The sequence below is a fragment of the Cupressus sempervirens genome, chromosome 11 (assembly GCF_028749045.1).
Source record: "Cupressus sempervirens isolate cs-2001-9-10 chromosome 11, ASM2874904v1, whole genome shotgun sequence".
NCBI lineage: Eukaryota > Viridiplantae > Streptophyta > Pinopsida > Cupressales > Cupressaceae > Cupressus > Cupressus sempervirens.
In genome coordinates, this window is record NC_143128.1 from 570,005,406 (window position 1) to 570,028,189 (window position 22,784).

Here is a 22,784-nt window from a genome sequence, read left to right on the forward strand (position 1 = left end):
ATATGTTTTACACATTTTATGATTTTGAGTGGATGACCGTCAAATGTCTCATCCAAGTTTAGGTTTACCTGATATTAGAAAAAAATTATCCACGTATACCCCCCTTTTTGTACTCCATGTTGGTGCACTTTCCCATATAACTCGATTTGTTCTTTCAAAGTACACATTTGAAAGTATTATATGTGTTTCCTTAACATGAAAAATCTGCCTCATACAATATATAATTTTTCCATTAGAGGGGAAAAGTCGCCTCAGACAATTTTTTATTTTTTCATTAAATGAGGAAAATTGCCTCATACATTATATATTTTTTCTATTATAAGGGACAAAATTGCCTCTTAATTTTTTTATTTTTTTTCTATCACAAGGGTATAAATTGCCTCAATTTTATGAAATTTTACTATGGTCAATGTAAAATTACCCCTAAAATTAAAATTTTCCCGATGTTGATAAAACAATTTTGAAAAGAAATTAATTTTTTCCCTCAAAGTAATGTTGGATTCACCAAAAATTTATTAATGTTTATGGGAGGGAATTTCTTAAGTTTACCTCTGTTAACATGTCATGTTAAACCAAGTTAACCCCCAAAATATTTAATAACCAAGTTAACCCCCAAAATATTCAATAACTTAACCCAACACTCTGAAGGAAAAAGAAGTTCAAGCATTTTAGGAAAGCAAGGGGATTAATATTTTACTATTCTACATAATTAAATTTGATCAGATGCTCTCTTCCTATATATTTTCCACAAAAAATCAAATCATGTCATTGGTTTAGAATTCAACTATGTAGTTTTTGAGACTTCTTTTGGAGTCTCCCTTCAAGTACTACTCCAGTTTGAACACACTTAAATATGTGGTTTCCTCCATGATTAAACCCACTTTGTTTGCAATCCCATTTGTGAAACCTTCACTAAATATTGTACCTTATGAATAAATTGTGAACCACAATACATTAACATGATATATTTATGAATTTATTCAAACTTTTAATCCCACAAAATATAACTATGATATATAAAAAAATTATAGTAAATAAATAATAAGACAAGAAGATAATGTATAAGGATGGGTAACTTTGTGTACAACGAATTAATATGGGAGTGTGTAAATGATTTTTATTTTTGAGTGTTGAATAAATGATATAGCTATTCAATTATTAGACTTATAGCTTTCTGAGTGATTGAAAACAAAACAAAATTAAAAAAAAAATGTTGCTCACTGACTATGGCATATTTATAGAAGAAGCAACAGTAATTGACTAGTATGACATAAATTGCAGATCTTGTCAATCTCCCATAGCCATGATCATTAAATGGGTTTTTATTTATGCCGTCTCAATATTTCAGGCGTTATGTGGAATACAAAATTTTCCATCAGACATGGGCGATAGAGCAAAGACAGGACCATGAGTAGTAGCGTACACTGCTTCTGGATAACTCGGAGGAAGAGGAGGGAGTGGGGATTTCATGATGAGGACATCGATCACCTGTCTTACGTTCAATCTGGCTTTGGGATTAGGATGAGAGCACAACAACCCCACTATCAGCACCCTTTCCATCTCCTCCCCATTGAAAGCTCCACCAAGCTTTGCATCTGCGGCATCCAAAATCATTCCCTTTCCATACAAGTCCCAAACCCACTCGACTAGTCTCCAATTATGGTCATCCAGACTCCCGTCCACAGCCTTTCTGCCGCACGCTATTTCCAGACATACTGCCCCAAAACTGAACACATCCGATTCCAAGCTTGCCTTCCTCGTAATGAAACACTCGGGCGCAACATACCCACATGTCCCTGCTACCATTGTCGTGTCAGAAGCTACACGCTCACGTTCAATCACTCTGGCCAGCCCGAAATCCCCAAGCTTTGCATTGAAATGGCCGTCCAACATTAGATTGCTCGCCTTTATATCTCTGTGGACTACGCGCTGGTCCCAATCTTCGTGGAGATAGAGAAGAGCAGAGGCTATGTCACATGTGATGCTGTACCTCTTCTTCCATTTCAAATCACCCTTCCTCTGATCCCCAAATAAATACCTTTCCAGGCTTCCATTGGGTAGATACTCGTAGACAAGAAGGAGTTGGCCCTTTTCATGACACCATCCGTAGAGCTGCACAAGGTTCCGGTGCCTCAGCTTGGAGATTATACTCACTTCTGAGATATACTCCTTTTCTCCTTGTTTGGAGCCTTGCGATATTCTCTTCACTGCCACTATCTCCTTTGAGGAAGACAAGATGCCTCTGTACACTCCCCCGAAGCCTCCCTTCCCAAGCATCTGATCGTCACTGAAGTTGTTCGTTGCAGCGCGGAGGGCAGACTAGGAGAACTTTTGTGGGCCTTGAGAGAAGTGTTTGTCCAGCTCTATGCTTTTCAAGTTATAATTGGTGCTGCCACGCTGCCAACGGGCTAAGATTAGGATTACCAAACATACCACTACTATGAAAAACAGCATAATAACATTCCTTTTTTCATTTCTATGGAGCTCGTGTTAATGTTCAAACTGATCATTATCAATTTCCCATGAATATTGGAAACAGAAGTTCCAATCCCAGACGTTGTGAAACTCCGTTGAACCGCCAGAGGACTCCCTAGAAGCGGAGAAACCAATCTTGACCTTCTGAAGAAGAAACTGAGTGAAATCTATGTCATACGACAAGATCGGTGTTGTGGGTTTTCCAATCCCTGGAAACCATGAAGTAAATGGTTCCATCCTAAGAAACACTTGGAGCTTCGTGGCTGCCCCGTCGTAGTCCACCCACGCTCTCCACTTGTCGCCGTCCTTGAGACGATCAGGGCTCATAGATACATTCACCTTTGAAACAACGCTATTGACGTCGATTCCCACATTGTTGTCGTCCATATCGAATGGAGAATTCATGAACGTGTCAAATTCCACAGCCACAACTTGATTGGAGATTTTTCCATCAGATGTCTGGTTGAAGAGGGCAAACCATTGTTCCCCGCCATTTGCAGGTGAATTTATGTCAAACGGTGCCATAAAAAAAGTGAGTGCACCCCCTGATCTGTTGGCGACATTTGGAGAGATATTGAAGGCAAAATTGGTAGAGAAATTGGCGACAGCGCGTGAAGAGGTAGAGTTAACCCACAAGGGAACTGCTTTACTATAACTCGCCCACGCCCAGTCTTCCGAAGAAAGAGAGGGCGACGGCGTGAGAGAAATGTATGGGCTGTTCCCAATGGAGGCTGGTACAGCGTTTCCATGCAGCAATATGTCGGTCGGGAAAGTGTTTAAGTGTAGTTAAATTCACTCTCTCCATCTACTCCTAATTGTAGAGTACTAAATAAGAAGATGGAGAAGAAGACTGAAAACAGTTCTGCCATATCATGACATGTATTCCACAGATGTTGATATAACAACTTTGTTTTATAATCAATGTTTCACAGGCCTTTGGCCTTCTCCGTCATTTCCTATGACTAACATGGTTTTTTAACACATTATCTCAAGTCCCTAGGATTTCGTTATGTCTCCTCGTTTCTTTGGGCTGGTCTTTCCCAAGTTTCACCATCTTTATCATCTGCTTCTGCTGTTTTTTATGATTTCTACGTTTCATAGCTCCCTCAAAATATACACTCGTCAATTTAAATTTTATTTATTCGTTAATCCTTAGTGCCATTAAGATTTTTATATAATTTGCATGTACTGTATGCGATGCTCAATAGATTGTCGTACTAGATTGCAACCAACAGTTAAATTTACAAGATTGCAAACACCGCTGTTCTCACCACCGCTTACGCCATTTTTTATGTCGCAGCGTTTAAGCTAGTTTGTTTATACATATTTCTAAATTTCTGCCTATTAAATCCATTCATTTAATCTTGTCTAATTAGTAAACTAAGATTTGTTCAATATTTTTCTAATTGTTATATAGAATTATTATATTAGTTTCTACAAATTAAATCTTCAGTACAAGTATACGTTCGAAAAACAAATTTGAGGCATCTACAAATTCAACCTTTTGTACAAGCATATATGCCAAAAAATAAGAGAATGACAATCTATTGCGTCCGCTTGTTTGTCGGTATAGGAATAGAAAATTAGAACGGAAAATTATAATAGGAATAAAAATATGGAATGGGAATGGAAAAGAGCAATCCCATTCTTGTTTGGTTAACCTCTATTTGATTAGAATATACTACTCCCTTGTTTGGTTGTACAAAAATGGAATAAGAATAAGGTTAACTTTTGTATTTTTAAAAATATTTTCCTTAAATGTTTTTGTTTTAATTAATTTATTTTTTTGTTAATTTTTTCAATAATGTTAAAAAGGTTAATTTATTTTCATTTTTATTTTACTCATTGGAATTAATGAGAAATATAATTTATTTCATTTTTTCAAACAAATAGATATCATAAAAAAAATGTTATAAAAAAAGTAATTAAAAAATAAAATGTTACAAAAAAATTATTAAAAAGATTAATTATATATATAATTTAAATTTTTGAAAAAATTAAAAAGAAAATTTAAAAAAATTATTAAAAATATATATATATATTTTTTTAACTTATTAAAAAAAAAGAAAAAAAATGAACTTTAACAATTTTTTATTTAAATTTTTTAAATAAGATTGGAAATAGGAATGGCACATTCCAATAACAACTATTTTTTGGAATGGACATATGCTCATTTTAGGGGCAAAATTGGAATATGTTTGCCTATTCCCTATTCCAATTTGGGTTACCACACAAAGAATACATTAAAATAAATTAGTTGAGATGGGAGGAGCCACTTGTTTCAATATCAAAACAATAAAAAAAAATATTACAAAAATAAAATATTAGATTCATCAAACAAAGAACAAAATCTAGTTGTTTAAGCATAGATTATAGTAAGATATATTCATACTAGAAAAAGATTTTTAAAAATGCTAATCATGATTAGTGTTCATTTATAACTTTACATATCTAAAAAAATTAGCTTGGAGTATTATAGGTACTATCTTCTATCATATTCTAATTCCCATAATTATTTAAAAATCTTATATTTAAAATTCTTTTGATTTTAATTAACTACTAAAGCTGTATATTCCATTTGTGTAAAATGTTTCATTTTCTAATATGTCACTATGCCAAAATGCATCAAATGCACAAAGCAAAACATGGAAGTCAAAGATTGACAACATGTAGGGTTATGGATATCCAAGCGAGTCTCATGCCCTATCATGCGTTTAACACACTCAAGGGTGATACCAAGACTAAGTAGGTGGGAGCCACTAGAGGCAATGACCTAGATACTATTACCTCCCCTACCTATAAGAAAAAATTCAAGGTGAAGAGAATATTCTGGAGGTGACTTTTAGGAAGGGTACTCGAGGCACTAGTAAATTTGGACTCAATATTGAACGAATTTTGGTCGAAATTTTGACCCATGTTGGTCGAAATTTTGACCAAGTAGTTTGTTGTAATTTTTGTCATCAAAATTTCAACCAATACATTCGTCAAAATTTTTTATTTTTTGCGAGCTCTGATTTGTCATTGTTGGTTGAAATTTCCACCAATGTTTGGTCAATTTTTTTTTAGAATTGGTGAAAATTTTGACCAATCTCTTGGTAGAAAACTATCAAGAATTGGTCAAAATTTCCACCAATGTTTGGTTGAATTTTTTTTATAATTGGTGGAAATTTCGACCATTTCTTGGTAGAAAACTATCAAGAATTTGTTGAAATTTCCACCAATGTTTGGTCGATTTTTTTTTAATGCTATATCAAGTAATTGTTTCTTATCCAAGCCATTTAATTTGCAACCTTTTAAATCTCTGCAAAGATAAAGTTGGAGCAGGAGAATTTTTCTTCTCAATGGTGTCCTCTGATTGCAAGAATAGATAATGGAATAAATGCTTTACAATTAGAGGACACTTTTGAGAAGAAAAATTCTCTTGATCCAACTTTATCTTTGCAGAGATTTAAAAGGTTGCAAATTAAATGGCTTGGATAAGAAATAATTACTTGATATAGCATGGAACAAATGGACATTTATGCATAGGGCACCATCAATTATGTGAGTGATGCAGATGCAGCCAAATTTTTGGGGGTCAAAGCCACCAATTAATATAAGGTTTCTAATCTTCGCGAGGTCGACATTGTGGTTGTAAGGGCTGTGGAGAGGGCACTTCTTCATTTTCTGCTTCATCACTGATTAACTTGCACCACAGACTGACGGTCTTCATCTTTGTTGTGGGCTCCTATCCCCTATGTGAGTGCTAATGTAGAAGCCAAAGCGAAAAAAATAAGTGAAAGCATGTTGAATAAGGATTCTAATCTTGACTTGGTCAACATTGTTGATTGAAGGGTTATTGACTGGGCAATTCTTCAATGTCCAATTAGGGGTACCATTGCATCCTCTTTAACTATTACATGTATAGCCCCAAGAGGAAATAGGTTGTTGGTTGCTTCTTCTGGCCTTGCACTTTCTTCTTTGTGGGTTTTGCTTAAACACAACTCTAAATCCATACTAGGTGATCTACATATGGATCTACAAATGGCTTATAGAATATCGATAAATGGTATTAAAATTTTTTTTAATGAGAATTATCTCAATAAAAACAATGTTTCATAATTTCTCAACTAAGACTCTGGGGTACTGTATTTTAACCCCTATAAGAGCCCATATCATAATGAATTTCTAGACTACATGTGAACTTCAAATTTTAGATCAAGCTGCAAATCTTAGAAGTCTTTAAGTTCTAAAAATTTAAATTGCCTTGTTTGACACAAGGAATTAAAACTATGATAGCTATGAAAGCCATCTTTAAACTCAAATCATTGGAAATAAAACTCTCCATGTTGAAGTCCAGTCTTGGATTAACAACTTCCAACTTCATAGATAGGAATTGTGGAAAATAAGGAGACATTAATTGCAATCAAAATTGAAGTTTGAAGATACTATTTTAGTTGTTTCTAGATCTCACCTCAACTTGATGTTGCAGTGATTGGACATAGTTAATTATCTCATCTAACATCATTGCTTTACCAGTTATCTGTAGACAATAAATGAGTCTTCCTTTAGTTTGAACTTCAACATGCCAACTGCCAAACCATTTGATAATATATCGAACAGAATACAAAACCCATAAGAGATTGAATTTTAGTCATGACTACCATACTACATCCTAGAACAAGATCTTGCAATAGCTTCATATGTTCACTGATCTTTTCTCTTCTCATCTGCAATTTAGAGCACAGAGAGAATTTATTTTGGATTTTTAAGGTTATATAATGATTAATTGGATCAAATATCCAGAAAGTATAGATGCACAATTAGCAGCAAATTGATTTCAGTGACCATAGAAGTAGTGGAATTGGAAGTGCTTAACTCTAAAGACTTTAGATCCAATTCAACATTTTAGACTGTTCTTCAATATTTTACGCTCATTATATAAAGAGAGCTGAAAAAGAAAATCTTTCACAACAAAATCCTTCCTAATTATGCGGCAAAAGGAAAACTTACCCTCTCTGCAAGGCTATGGTTGTTGGTAGCTTGGCCTTTCCTTGCTCTTACATGTACATATTTCCCACCAAATAGACCACACCACTACAATAGGTATTACCCTCTAGATACATGAAAATAATGCAGTAGAATATAAGGTACGCCAAGATTGAAATAAGTCAAATAACTTATGAGATAGTGGCATATTGAAACTCAACTTACTAAGCACAAAAAACCAACACTCGTATGCAAAAGAACAATTTAACAATAGGTGGTTAGTAGTTTCCTCCACATCATTGCATAATACACATTTAAATGGTGTGCAATAGAAAGTTTCAATAATCTATTGCTTGTTAATATTGCATTTTTCAAAGCAAGCCATGCAAAACATCCAGCCTTATGTAGAGCACCTTTATATCAATAGAAGGGGAGATTCTTATCAATTGCATTATGGCATTATGAGTTGCATCATAACAGCTCACTTAAGTATCAACAAATTATATCTTTGTTGCATGTCATCATGTGATTGCTTCTTGATAATGATGAACAAGATACAACATATAGGAGACATTAATAATAATGCAAAGTTTATGCCCTCTTATTAATTACTTCTTCATTTCTAAGGCATCAATTTTGATCAATATGAAAAATACTAATTCATAATTGCTCTGACTAGCTAGTCTAATTTTAGATTAGTATTATAGGAAATAGTAACCCATACAAAAGTCCTAACCAAGCATATGTGAAAATATATTAAATTCAATTAAACCTAACTAATTTTATGTAAACATAACAGAGCATTAGAATCCTACAGACAAGTGCTCTAACTAAGTCATCTTGATGATTTTTGAAACATAATTAAAACATAATAAGCAGCGAGGTACCAACTACATATGCTTTATATTTGTATACACAACTTTATTGCAATATTTCTATGGGCAGAAAGAAAGCGAAATCACATCTTAAAGGTCTTTATAGTTAGCTAGGATGATTTGGTGGTAGGGGAAAATTGCTCTAGTTATTAATATCTGATTTAGAAAAGTTTCTTTTCTTTTTGAATTCTTTTAGTGGGCTCCACAAGATATCAAGTTTAACCACTCTATTGAGAAGTACAATGGCATAGCTTAAGCTGAATTTAAAATATAGCATGTATGATTCTTAGAGGTTTTATCAGTTTATATGTATAAATTTGGCTACACTTTTCTTACCTAGATGATATAATATTGTTATAATTATAAATAAAACTATTCAATGATAAAAAAAGATTAAATTTGTGATCAATATATTTTGCAACATGTCTTGCAACGTTTACTCATGCACTCAAGGAACTTGAATGAACCACATATATACTGGAAGAATAGATGCCTCACTTGATAATGTAGTGCAAAAACATTCAAAGTCAAATCAAGTTTTTGTGTCAAGGGGCAATCCTGTCAAATATTTTGACTTTGCTATCATTAGTAGTGGAGTGGCTAGTCTTAGGTATACTCTTGAAGTTGCAAAACATGGGTCTGTGGAAATCATTACAAAAGTTGAACCCCATGAAAGCAATGCCAATTATGCACAAGGTGGTGTCAGTGTTGTTCTAGATCCTTTTGATTCCATTGAGAATCATATAAGGGATACAATTGTTGCTGGTGCATACTTATGTGATGAAGTAAATATTAAGGTAAGGTGTGTGATATCTTTGAGTAGTTATCTTGATTTAATTGGATGCACTAAACTTTAGTTCAATATGAAAATATCAATTGTAAATACTAAATAGTTTATGTATACTTAATTTAACATTTTTATGGCCACATAAAGTAAGCTTAACGTATATGCACCAAACCTTTATGTTATGCTACTTCTCATTCATATTTAATTTATTTTAAACTTTGATTACTTAAAGATTTTGTACTTCCTTGAATTCTATTATTATGGCCCATGGGTATCACTTAAATTGTGAACCTAGAACTGACGAGATTAAGAGCTGGAGATAATAGAGTAAAAAAATTTCTAGTTTGATTTAGTTTCTATCTAGGTTTAACCTCAAAGTACATGGCATTATTTGGGTGGGAGGAAGTAGAACTAAGGATAAAAAAGAGGGTTAAGATTTTAAATTAATCTGACACAGACCATTTAGTTATAATACCTAATTTCTCAATGAATCTCATCTCTATGACAAATTACTTATCAACAATGAAGATACTCCACTAATAGATTTGAGAGTTATTGAACATGTAAATACAACCTTGTTTGCAAGGTGCATTAGAGCTTCACCTTGTAGTAGCTAAATATTTGCAACCTTGTCATATTCCAGTCCTCTCATTATGGTTGTCTATTATTATGTCAAAATATTTAATGTAAACATTATCTGATGTTTGCATACTGAAAAAAAATTCTTACTCCATAGTTAATATCAAATAATCACATTTTATGTACAAAACTACATCAGATAGATTTCTGCATAACTTTAAGGTTCTTTTGTTAGGAATTTTTGCGAACAACATACTCCACCTAATATATGTTATTCCTCACCACAATGATTTTCTTGTGGCAAAGTTATTCCAAGGACTTGGGGAAATGTCAAAACCATCACCCCCATTGTCTTTTATCAAGAATTTTACAAAAAAAATGCCCTCGAAGTAGTGGCACTACAGAAGGATAGGCCTGATAAGGCAAAAAAATAAAAGTAAAGTCCAGCTCTAATAAAATGATCATTTTTATTGGATTCTTCTATGTGTCCCTACACCATACTTAGCTCTCAACTACTGAAAATAGACTCCATCATCAATTTCAAGCCATTTTAAATACCAAAAACAATTGTAGCAAAGTTGAAGGGGAAAAGGGCATTTTGAGAAAAGTTTGCTGGTACTGCTTGAGAATTTATGAGAAATGGAGAAAAAATAATTACAAACCTCTTGGTGCTTGATGTTTTCTTCATCTTCTACATCATTTTGCTCGTTTGACAACTTCATAATCTCATCCAAAATTTTTTGCTCTAGTAATTCTAGTGTCTAAGGTAGAGATTCTTGATAGCCAACATTGATTTGTTGCTCATGTTCAGATCCTTTGACATCTTTAACATTTTCTTTTTCTGGTTGTCCTTTAGAATGTGGCATTTGACCTGGATAGCAGGGGCTACCTAATTCAGTGCCTTTAGGAAGCATGTTGCCACTACGTAGATCTAGAGGACTTGGACCTATAATATATGCACTTAGAAAGGTGTCAAATTTACATGCCTGATCCAATTTATCAAATTAAAAAGGTAATTACTCTTTTTACAATCTAACTCTTCTAAAATAATTATAAATATTGTCCATGCATAAAAAATAATCTAATATCCAAATGCATTTTAGTCATTTAGACCTGTTTCCCTAATTAGTGTCCGAAGGAAAGTGAAACCAGATGTAGCATAGATTTCTAATGAAAACATATTACTGTATAACTCAACATAACCCTAAGTATTATTTACAAGCCATTCTACCTATATGGATAAGAATCCCAGCACATCCCATGAACAGAAGTATCATTCACAGGGAGCAGCTGAATGAAGTGAAAGCCAGTCTTGACTGACAAGTCAACAAGCAATTTTAGGTCCAGAAATTTGCCTACTCCAATGCCATCATTTGTTCTAAGTGCAAAAACTGGAATTGTAACTCTAGCACCACGCCATGGCATTTCTTGCATATTCAATGGTGACAAGAAAAATGATTATAATTTTATATACCAACACTTTCTTCAAAATAAGAAAAAAGAACTAGTACTAATCAAAGGTTATCTTATTGGAAATTTATCCTTTCTAATTATACAATCATCCTTCCAGTAAATATCTGCAAAAAACAAGATTCTAACAGACTCCTTAAAATTTTAGATTCCTAATGTTGATGCACTGCCGGTCAAGAATGCCTGCAACACTCAAAATTTAGTTTTAAAATACAATCAAATCCATAACTTAGAGGGCCCTAAAAATGAATAATTTACCTAGTATGCACATTCTTTAATAGTTTGGTGAAATCTAATTAGAACATGATGAAAACCTGACCAAGATAGCATATGCTATATACAACAAAAACTTACAATTTTCCCACTTCCCATTTTTGGACAGCAAAGTATGAAGTGGACAAGGACAAAGTCTGCACAATCTCAACACAATGTTGTTAGATACAACTGGCACAATAATATAAACTAACAATAATATGGTAATCTAGGTCCAGAGAACATATAAACATCAACATTACCCTGTGATTTGAAATGTCTCTATATCTATTTAAATCCAAATTTTAAATGTCACTGAAGAAATATAAAAGTTAGGAGAACGAAATAAAACTAACCTTGCATGTTGAAAGTCTCTGCATGGACATCATCTTGTTGAATAGTTTCTTTCAAATCATTAAGCTTCTCTTTGTTCTCATCTTGGTGGAAGATGGCCTTCTGAAAGACACTTTTAGAAAGCAGGGATGCAGGGGCAAGTGGAATTGAGAAGCATAAGACAAGCACTTGAGGAAAACATGAGGAAGTTGGATGAACATATGGAGCAGGATAAGAGGAACACTAAGAGATGGGAAGAATAGTGTAGTTTGGAACTTTAGGAGCCTAGATGGATAAAGAATACAATTAGAGAAAAGACCAAAACCCACACCTATCATCTTTGAAGAAAGATAAGAATGTTGTTGGTTGTACCCACCCAACCAACCATATCCATTTGGGCTCCAAAATACATGTTTTGGCTGCTACATTCAACCATCTCAAATTAGAGAGTTTTGTTCATTAGCTGAGAAAATATGAAGACAACCTCTCAAATTAGAGAGTGATTGAGAAAATCCTCACATGTTTGCTAAAGAAATTTTGAAGTAGAAATACCCATAGTAGAGTTTAAACATTATAACATAGCTGTTAGGATTCAATTGTGTAGTTTTTGAGTCAAACTCATTGGCCCATTATTCATGAATGGAGGCTTACAAAATCCCATCTCCCATGAGAGGTAATGGAACATTTAGCACTCATTGCATCTAGGTGATGCTCATAGACCTAAACCATTGAGACTTCACTGAAAGTTACCCATCTTAATACAACGACAACTCAAGTGTGCTTGAGAAAATTAAATTTGAGATTCTGCAATGGATTATCATCACATGTTATCATTCTCAATTCAGATGCAATTCAAGAACCAACTACTTAATCAATTTGCATTTGACGAATCTAGGAGCAAGGAAACTAAAGGTTTGATAAGTCAAATTTACAATGTTTTTATTGCACAAGTATGGTCATTTCTCTAACAAGTGCTAGAAGAAGAAAGATGATGCTGGCAAGAACTTTGTACACATCACAGAGGAGTCAAAAGATAATTTGAAATCCATCATCTTGATGTGTAATGTGACTTGTAAAAGTTCAAACAATGTTTCATTTTTGGACAGTGGATCCAATAATCACATGACTTGAAACAAAGAGTTGTTTCCTAGTCTAGACACCAGAAATCCAAGTGATATTGCCCATTGATTTCATGTGTCTCATCTCATCTTTTAATTTTCTACGATTCTTGTTTATGTATATCTAATTGTGTCAGTTATTTGTAGATTGTCATTTTGCTAGTAAAGTTCTCGCCGATGTTTGATAATGAATCTATAGTAATCTGTTAACATTTTAAGTCTTCCATATATATACAAATACATGTTCCCCTTGTGGTTTAAGGGTTTAAAAGGGCATGGATTTTTGTCACAAAGATATAACAATTTAGTCAATATGTTTTGATGTTTTCCACACAATGTGTTGCTCGGATCTAACTCTTTAGTTTTTACAGTGTTCTAATCCTGGAAGCACAATAATCCTATGTTCATGAAGAGAGAATTTGGATTGTTAGGTGGTGTTTTTGTTTTGTTTTATAGAATAACATATTGGGTAGATCATATGTTTAATGCTTCTATTTTTCTGCTAGTTAGGAACCACTAGAGTTACCAAGCATACATAAGTTTGTCTTCTTTACTATCTTCTATAAATAGAACTACTTTTGTAGTACTAATCTTTTAATTTTTCATGCAATGAAATACTTGAATAAGGCAATCACACTCTAAAATTCCTTGAACTCAATACAGTTCCTACATAAATATATATGAACTGTTGTCCCCACCTTGGAAACAATGTGGAACATGGCAATTTTACAACACAATTTGTGACTTGATACAACTCAAGTCTTGTGTCCTAAATAACAATACCAGAATGCATAAAAAAATTGAAAACACTAGAAAAAAAATCCAAAAACATATCTATCAACACTTTTACATCATTACCCTCACCAAGAAAAAGAATTTAGCTGTCATCAACGAAAACATGTAGAGCCATCAACTACATTTACATAGGACTCAAGTCAATTGCACATCATTGATTTAGCAATCTAGACTCTCAACAATAGAGAGATAAATCAATAGATAATTGCATTATAATTCTGAGTTCATCTATTCTAATGAGCATTATGATCATTGTGCCCCTCATTTAACATTTGATTGAGATATGTACTATAATGTAGTTAGAAAGCAAAAGCAAAGACAAAAAAGCTCATCCAATACTTTTGCACAGCATGATAGTGAAGACCCATTTGACTTTTGACCTTTGTTGGAACTCTTCAAGCTATAAAAACAATGCAATGAATAATTAAAAATAAACATTGACCAAAATTACATAACTATACAAAGGATGCACATATGCCATATGGACTTTGTAATATCCCCATTCAGGGATTTGTGTTAATTTAGTCTTGAAATATAACTACAACTTGGGATAAGAATTGCAATACATTTATTAATAAAAATGTACACATTTCATTATAATATTTAACTTCAATCCTGAGTTGACTTTAGAAGATAGGACATCTTTAGAACCATGCAACTAAATGATCTTCAAACCATAAATGCATTTGGGTCAAGAGTAATAGCTAATCACATATATGTATGTATGTCAGACAATTAATAGACATTTTTTGTTTATTTATTCAATCTAACAATAGATGAGACACTTAAGGCTACATAACACATTTCAAACTTAATCATGAGAAGTCCAAGGTCATTTTATATCTAGATGTACCAAGACCCTATGGTATCTCAACCTTCAATCACGAGCAATACCCATATTCATGCTTCGTTGTCTAGTTATAGATCATAAGAGCAAAGGGAATTGTTACATTAAGTACCATGGTAGATTCAAAAAGAAAAACAGCATCAAACATACCTTTATTTTTGTGACATTCCAAAATGATTGCAAATTGATGGAAAGTTGCACTCCATAAGAAGCTTGTTCAGCTCTACAGCTTTGTTAACACTCTTGACAAATATCACAACTTGATTGAAGTCCAGTGCATCAAGCAAATCATTTAGCTTCCGGTTCTTCTCCAACTCACTCAGTTTGATGTAGTTCTGGAGGAATCTCAAGACATAAATACTAGACACAACAAAAGAGAGAATGGTTTACTATTTTATCAGACATTATTAAACTCAAATAAATTCAATACCTGAACGAAACCATGAAGTGTCAATTTTGCCTCATCATCAACATATATTATTGATGGAGTATAAACTCTTCAATCACTTTACCTCAAAATTATCAAGCATAACTCTGAGTTCGCAGGAAGCCTTACCAATGATGTAGTGACTAGATACATATCTACAATAATCATTGGAAGTGCCAAAGTGGTGCACATGAAAGATGCTCCTTGCAAAGACCTAAATGTTTCTGTGTGATATCCCAACAAGGGTTATATTATTCCTTAGACTTGGCAATTAAAGGCCTGTAAGACCTGAGGTGGGAAGTAGCAGATTGCAAACAATACATTAATGATAGATAATGGGAGAAAGTTCACCTCAATGGTATTCACCAACTTTTCAAATCAACAAGGAATCCATCAGCAGTGTACAACACCATACACTCCACAATAGAATGGAGTGATCAAACACATAAATAGGAAAATTGTTGAAATGACTAAGTGCATAATACATATTCAAAATGTAGCATACCGTTACTAGGGAAAAGCAGTACAAACTACTGTACACATTCTCAATTGATGTCCTAGTGAGTGTTTGTAAAATACTACTCCTAAAGAGTCTGGATAGGTCTTAATCCTACCATTGATTATTTTTGTATTTTTGGGTCTGTTTCTTTTGCACTAGTTAAACATAACACTGAAGATAAATGAGATGTAAAAAGTTATAATTTCAACTTTGTTGTCTATAGTGAAAAATCAAAAGCATATTGCTTAATTGATGTAACTACTAATAAATTAGTTGTTAGTAGAGATGTAATTGTTCATTAAAGAAAAGACATCTTACTTTCAGATGATGATTCATGAAAAAGTTTGTAAGTACAGAAGATGATTCATCAAGTAGCCAACATTTAGAGTCTATTGATGACAACGATGAGGATAAACCACAACTCCCCTTGGATACAATAAGTTCTCCTCCAAGTCAATGTTTTGACTATCCACAAGAAATGCCTTGAACTCATCTAAAATGGTTTGATAAAATCATCAAGGATGCAAAAGAAGATGGAAAAAAAATGCTCAAATAAGACAAGTTGTAGAAGGAAATAGCCAAAGTTGTTGAGCATGCAAATTTTGCCTGAATCCTGAAATTCAAACCAACCCAATTTAAACAAACCTCTGGGTAAACCAAAATGGGAAGCTACCATGAAAGTAGAACTTAATGCCTTGACAAAGAACAACACATGGAAGCTTTGTGAATTACCTCATGCAAAGAAGTCTACTGGTGGCAAATGAGCGCACAGCGTGAAATATAAATCAGATAGGCCCATTAACAAGTTCAAAGTTCAAGGAACATTGGCAAGAGACGTGAGGCTATAGAACTTGAACTAATGCCCATTAAAATTAAATGTGTATAACCATTGAGTAACAGTGACAAATAGGCCCATTAACAAGTTAAAAGTTCAAGGAACATTGGCAATAGACGTGGGGCTATAGAACTTGAACTAATGCCATTAAAATTAAATGTGTATAACCATTGAGTAACAGTGACAAATATGCTGTGACGAACATTTTGTTTATGTCTCGATAGTTAAGTTGATTTTGTCCTATTCAACATTTCTGACCCCCTTTGGCAGCTACCAAAATCAATAGTGACTAAAAATTATATCTTCCTTATCCTATAGTGGCTGCTCACAGCTGCATCCCCTTCCAAACTGTCTTAATAAAATTAATATTTTTGAATATTTTAGTTTTTGTATTCTTTTGAAGAACAAATATTGTAATTAGTCCTGTGGACACTGTGGCCTTGTTTGTAATTGTTAGTAGCAGAGCCTTAGCATATATATGTGTGAATCAGATGACATCAAATTAATGTGGGTTGTTGATGATTTTATCCTTGATATCAATTTCATAGAATTTTCATCACTTGAGAGTCAATATTGGTACTGTGCCATACATATGATCACACGATAGAGTTACATTTCCATGGCAGTTATATCCGAAGCAATCAAATCAGTGGAACAATACCTGCAACATTTTCCAATTTAAAGAAGCTGAGAGTATTGTAAGTAGCTTAATTTCATATACTCTGCATTTTCTGTTGTATTCAAGTTCTGAAGTTGTCAAATCAGGTAACTGGTTACAGCATCACTCATGTCTGCGGAAACAATGTTTTCTTCTGCAGTTGGGCATCGAGCAACAACTTCGCCAGAAAACTTCCAGATCTCATTGGAAACTGGACCCAACTTGAGGACTTGTGAGATTACGAATTCTTGCACTATTGCTTGTTGCTGGTTTTTACTGTATACTATAAACACATGTTTCTTTTTCACTTTTCCATGTGTATAATGTGTTTCTTTTTCAGGAAATTGGAAGGTACTTCTTTTGAAGGACCAATTCCTTCAACCCTGTCAAATTTGACTAAATTGACCAGCCTGTAAGCATAATAACCTTTTCATCTCGTCTACTTAACTCTAAATGCAAAAATTGCTTTTTAGATGTGACTAACTAAGAATCACAAGTGAAAACAGTTCTTTTCTGTCATCCTAATATGCTAGTTGCTTTTTCCATAGGTATTTACTTTTTTGGAGAAATTTCCAATTTTACTGAAAGTGCGTTTAACATCTTTATCTTCAACGACATGTTTTCATTCTGATTGAACAGAATCATATGCAATCTACCCAATGGTGGCACATCCCTTCCAGTCTTACCAAACCTGAAGAATCTCAAAACATTGTTAGTAAGAAGATAGCGTGTTTTATGTGTATGGGAATATAGTCATGAAGCTTAAATGCTTGATGTGAATTTCTTTCTAAATTTGATTTTTATGTTACTTATACTACAATGCTCCCGATAAATCTTGGCAGATTTCTAAGAAACAATAATATCTCTGGACAAATTCCTGAATACATTGGAGAATTGGGGGAAATACAGATGCTGTAAGTTATTCTTTAAATGTTAAGGGTGTTACATAACTAAGAATTTGTGTTAATGGAAATATCCTTTTCTGGAAGCACACAGGTTTTAGTGCAACACTTGTGAGAAGAAGTTTCTGTCCAATTTACTTGACACATAATAAAAAGGATAGATAACTTAAGCATACATACGAATCCAACCGAACATGAGCCGACAACTTAGTTGTTGGGTGATACCATTGTTTGGGCAACTGGAGATCGTCATTGTTGAGTGTGGAGGGCATTTCACAGGATTAAGGAGTGGAACATTTATGTTGCTAGATGCTTGCGTGTGTATTGCTTGGCATGATAGTTTTGAGCAATGCAAAGGTTATTGGATAGAGATTATGCTGGTGGATGATCCCAGTTTAAGTGTGGGTGAAGTTTTATGTCATTACCAACAGATTTGGGGTAGGCCTACCAATTCGGAAGCATACCTACAGCCGCCACACACTTATGAATGGATTTCAAATGAGTTAGAGAGCTTGGTATGGAGTTTTAAGGGCCCTCGGTGCAGGGATGTCGAACTAGAAAAAATTCTGCAACATGCTAATCTAAAACAATGGAAATTCTAATACAATTTTTGACAAATTCGTATAAAAGAAAAATTTCACATATCTATCGTTGTAACAAAAATGAAACTATTTCTCTTTCACATGAACATGAGAACATTTCCACAGCCAAATGAACTACCTTCAATTGAAAGGAATAAAACATAAACAAAAGAACTGTCTTCACATGAGCATGAATATATCTAGCAGATTTCAACTGCTTCAAATGAAATGGAATATAACTATATAATGGAAATAACTGCGTTCTTCAAGTAATAGCAAAAACCTGAGAGAGAAGATGATTGTTGTGCTTTTATCCATTCAGGAAGTTTTAAGTCTTTATTGCCTTTCAGAGAGAAGGAGAGCATCATTAGAGGTTTTACCTCCCATCCATCAACCATTGGTCTCCCACACAGCTTCCTTATGGAAATGGCCTGGCCATGAACAAGAGGTACAGAAATTTGGGTAAGTGCACAAAGCCAAAATGGGAAAAACCCCAATACGGCGCTGATGACTAGCTATCCCTAGCTCTATGGTAGCAGATCGAAACCTCTATCCCACTGCACCAGCATGAGAACTGCTGAAATGCGGCGAAAAAAGGAATGAAGAAAATATATTTATCTTGGGCGCGCGAAAGAATCTTGCCCGCGCTCATACCTTAGTATTAGGTGCGAATGAATGAAATTTTTTCTTTTTTACCCGCGAATGAAACTTTTTCTTTTTTTGTTATAACATTAAGTTAGTCGAAATTCAACTTGGGAAAACATAGGTTGGTCGAAATTTTGACCAAAGTGGGCATATAATTTTATTTTTTTTCGACCAACACAGAAATGAAAACAAAAATAAAGGAGGATTCATAGCTTTGGTTGAAACATTTGGTAGAAAAATAGGTGCAAATGTACTAGTGTGGGCACACTAAGGAGAGTACTGCATTGGAGGAGATTGTCAAGAAGCTTATGAAGTGAAAAGATAACCTAGACCAGAGGTTTGATGAGGTGACCAATTTTACAGTCAAGTTGATGCATTAGGTGGCCACTATCCTTCACCTTTTCCATGCTCAAAATGATGGCCCAATTGCTTCTATTGGAATCACATCTCTATACAGGTTCTTGGTGGATGACTCATTCCGTGTGTTGCTTGAGAAACTAGGTATGGAGAAGAAAGAGAGCTAGCTCTCTTGGTTTAATTTTCTGCTTGTTTTTGTTATGTACTCTGCTCGGTTGGGCTTTTATTTTAGTTTATATCATGACCCTCATTGTTAATGCATATATGATTATGCATATTCTTAAGTTTCAAACTGTTACTAAGCCTACAGGTTGTAGTAGTTTTAGATTATGGGACATGTTAATGTGGGGATTTTTTATATTAAGAAAGGGAATAGGTTGAAAATGTGTTGTAAGTGACTTCTTGGTGTCTTTTCAACTCTGTTTTTGGGTCAGCTCCCATTTTGGCTTCTTTTAAATATGAAAATTACATATTTTAGTCAACAAGATTATTAACTTTCCATTATTAAGTAATTAAATATCTTCTATATATATATATATATATATATATATATATATATATATATAAATGGTGGTCAAAATAGTTTTTTTACAAAAATATTTAATGAAAAATAGAACAAAATCAGACATAATATGTTAAAGATCAAATATGGTCAATGTAATGATAAAATATTATAATTAAGTCTTAGAAATTATTCAAATAATATAGCTAAAAGATAAATTAGATATCACTCTTAATGTTTTTGATATTAAAAAGCAACCAAAATCAGGGTTGACCCAAAAATGAAAAACCAAGGATTGAATTCAGTTGAAATTTATTACCATAAGATTAACTAACCCCCTTCCTTAATATCAAAAACCCCTTTACTGGCCTCAATAACCAATAAGGAGTCCCCCTTGACAACCATATTTTGAATTCTGAGATTACAAGCTATCTCCAGCCCCTAGAGGAGGCCCAATGCTTCAACCTCATTGCTTGAAGCTTTCCCACAACTACCTACATATCCCTTGATGCAAAATCCTTGTTCATCCTAGATAACTCCCCTAGTAGCTACCTCTTCATTCCTCCTTCAACCATCAAAATTCAGTATCCACCAATTCAAGGGTGGTGACTTCCATTGAGTCCCCTTCCTTTTTTGGGCCTTCTAACTATCCACTTTTTCCACTAAGTGGGATATATCGCATACTTCCTCCCAAAACCTATCTAGTTGATTATGGGGGGAGGGGGAGCATGGGCGCCTATTTCCATCTCCATATCAAATCACATTCTTTAACTAGTGCCATAGTTATTTGGAAAATACCTCGAGTGGGGTAGATTTTTCCTTGAATATATGATTATTTCTTTGTTTCTATATATTCAAGTACACATAAGAGGGATGAATTTCCATATCATTTTAATCAGGGGACAGTGTGAGGGGCATCTCCAGTCAAGGATAAATTGATGAGAATTACTATTTAGATCACACAAAACCCCCAACTGACTAAATAAATTCTGACAAATTTGAGTAGAATAGGAGCAATGGATTAAGAGGTGGGAGATAATCTATTCCTTATAGCTACACAACATGTACCAGTTGGGCATTTGGAAACCATGCCTTTTGAGGTTATTAATTGTGAGTATATTGTTGTGCATAATAGACCACTAGAAGATCCACCACTTAACAATCCAACTCCCTTCTTATCCTTTATTGGAGATCCATTTCAGTGTTGAATAATTAGTGTTTTCTCTTCTAATAGTTAATGTGTTGTCTTGAAACTTCAACATATTGATTCAAAATTTTCTTCTAGGCTTTAGCTTCCCTAATAGAGGATAATCCATATAGGAAGGTATCATCCACACACTCTTAAAGTTAAAAATAGAAGATAAATAATTTAACATATAAAGTGATGGATTTTTCTAATTATTTATTTAAAAACTAATAATCTCATATATTTATAGTGTATAAGATAATGAATAGTATCTGTGATATAAGTTAAAAAGTTATGATAGATCAATTGATCTTTAAATTTCATATGACTTTATTTTTGACTAATTAAATAGAAATAGCAACATAAAGGTTTGAGATTTCCTTTCCCATCCTAGGTGTTAAATGGTATGTGAGAATTGACATGGTCTTAAAGAAGCCATCAAATTAGAAGGAGAAACATAAGAAGAGGGAAATGAGACATTTGGTTAATGCATAGATCTTTCTAATAATTATATTCTCATTTTTTATGTTTTAAAATACCCATGAACATTGTCTGCAATTTCTTTTTGGCATACCTAATTACACAACAAACTAAATAAGCATTCTACATGAGCCCATAATCATTAAAGATTAGCTTTAATTTTTGTAAAATTAAATCTTGTAGAATTTTTTGAATAAACTTATCATCAAAGTGCTTCAACATGAAATAATTAAGATCACACAACAAGTTCAACATGTTCCTACATTATGATGTTCAAAACCATGTAAGAGTCACAACAAATTTAAGTCACATTAATCAGTTGCAAAACCAAAACAAACAAACTTCTTATTTACAATATTCTTAGGAACTCCCTCTCTCCATTTATAACTTAGTTAAAAACAAGTAGATGAGAGAATGAAATTAGATACCAATGTACATAAAATATCTAAAAAAAGAATAAATGAAAAAATCAATAAGAAAAAAACTATTTTCAAATAAAAAACAAAAACACTACATCCAAAAATATATTATCAATATCACCCATAGTAAAAACCAAAGCAATTGAAACTATCGAACGACTTTCACACACTAAGCTTCATTCCAAGACTAAAAGTGTTAAATAGTCAAAGTTGACTACTTTTTTCTAAGATTAATTTTGTCCTTAATGTGTGATGTTTAAGGGTGGCCTGAAACTATATATCATCTACACAAAGAAGTATCTTGTACCAATCATGTATACTCAACACAAATATTGAATATTGTTAACTTTAAATCAAGAATTTTGATTATATATATATATATATATATATATATATATTTAATATCATTGAATAAATGAAGACATCAAACCCACTTCAAAATTATAGACAAATAAGATAATCTAGGCTAATATTATTCGCAAGTGAAACAATAGGGTATGTGTAGGATCATGGTCAACCCAACTATGGCCTTAAGTAGCTTTGGAAAACTAGCAAAACAAAGTTATGTTAACTTGACACATAATTTTAAAGTAGTTATGGACTTTATATCAAAATGTTGTAAGAAAAGAATCTGTAGGAAATTGAATGAAGTTTCTAAATTACTAGGCCTTATGTAGACAAAAAAAATATTTGATTAGTCAAAATTTTGGATTCGAATGGAGTACTACAAAAATTTCAAGGCAAAAATAAAAAGTAGGTGTATGTCTAATCACCTTAATCAAAACCAAATGATA

The 22,784-nt window shown here is 33.3% G+C and overlaps 2 protein-coding genes across 2 annotated transcripts; both read right to left on the reverse strand.

The window, feature by feature from the left end:
• Positions 1–1,344: 1,344 nt before the first annotated feature.
• LOC149530911 (L-type lectin-domain containing receptor kinase IX.1-like) lies at positions 1,345–2,277 on the reverse strand. Its single transcript, XM_089808265.1, has one exon. The coding sequence runs from the start codon at positions 2,275–2,277 to the stop codon at positions 1,345–1,347; it is 933 nt and encodes a 310-aa protein (XP_089664391.1).
• A 213-nt stretch (positions 2,278–2,490) lies between these two features.
• LOC149530912 (lectin-like protein) lies at positions 2,491–3,428 on the reverse strand. Its single transcript, XM_089808266.1, has 2 exons — positions 3,410–3,428; positions 2,491–3,206 (listed from the first exon to the last, which is right to left on the reverse strand). Exons 1-2 carry the CDS (start codon positions 3,426–3,428, stop codon positions 2,491–2,493), a joined length of 735 nt encoding a protein of 244 aa, XP_089664392.1.
• Positions 3,429–22,784: the final 19,356 nt, after the last annotated feature.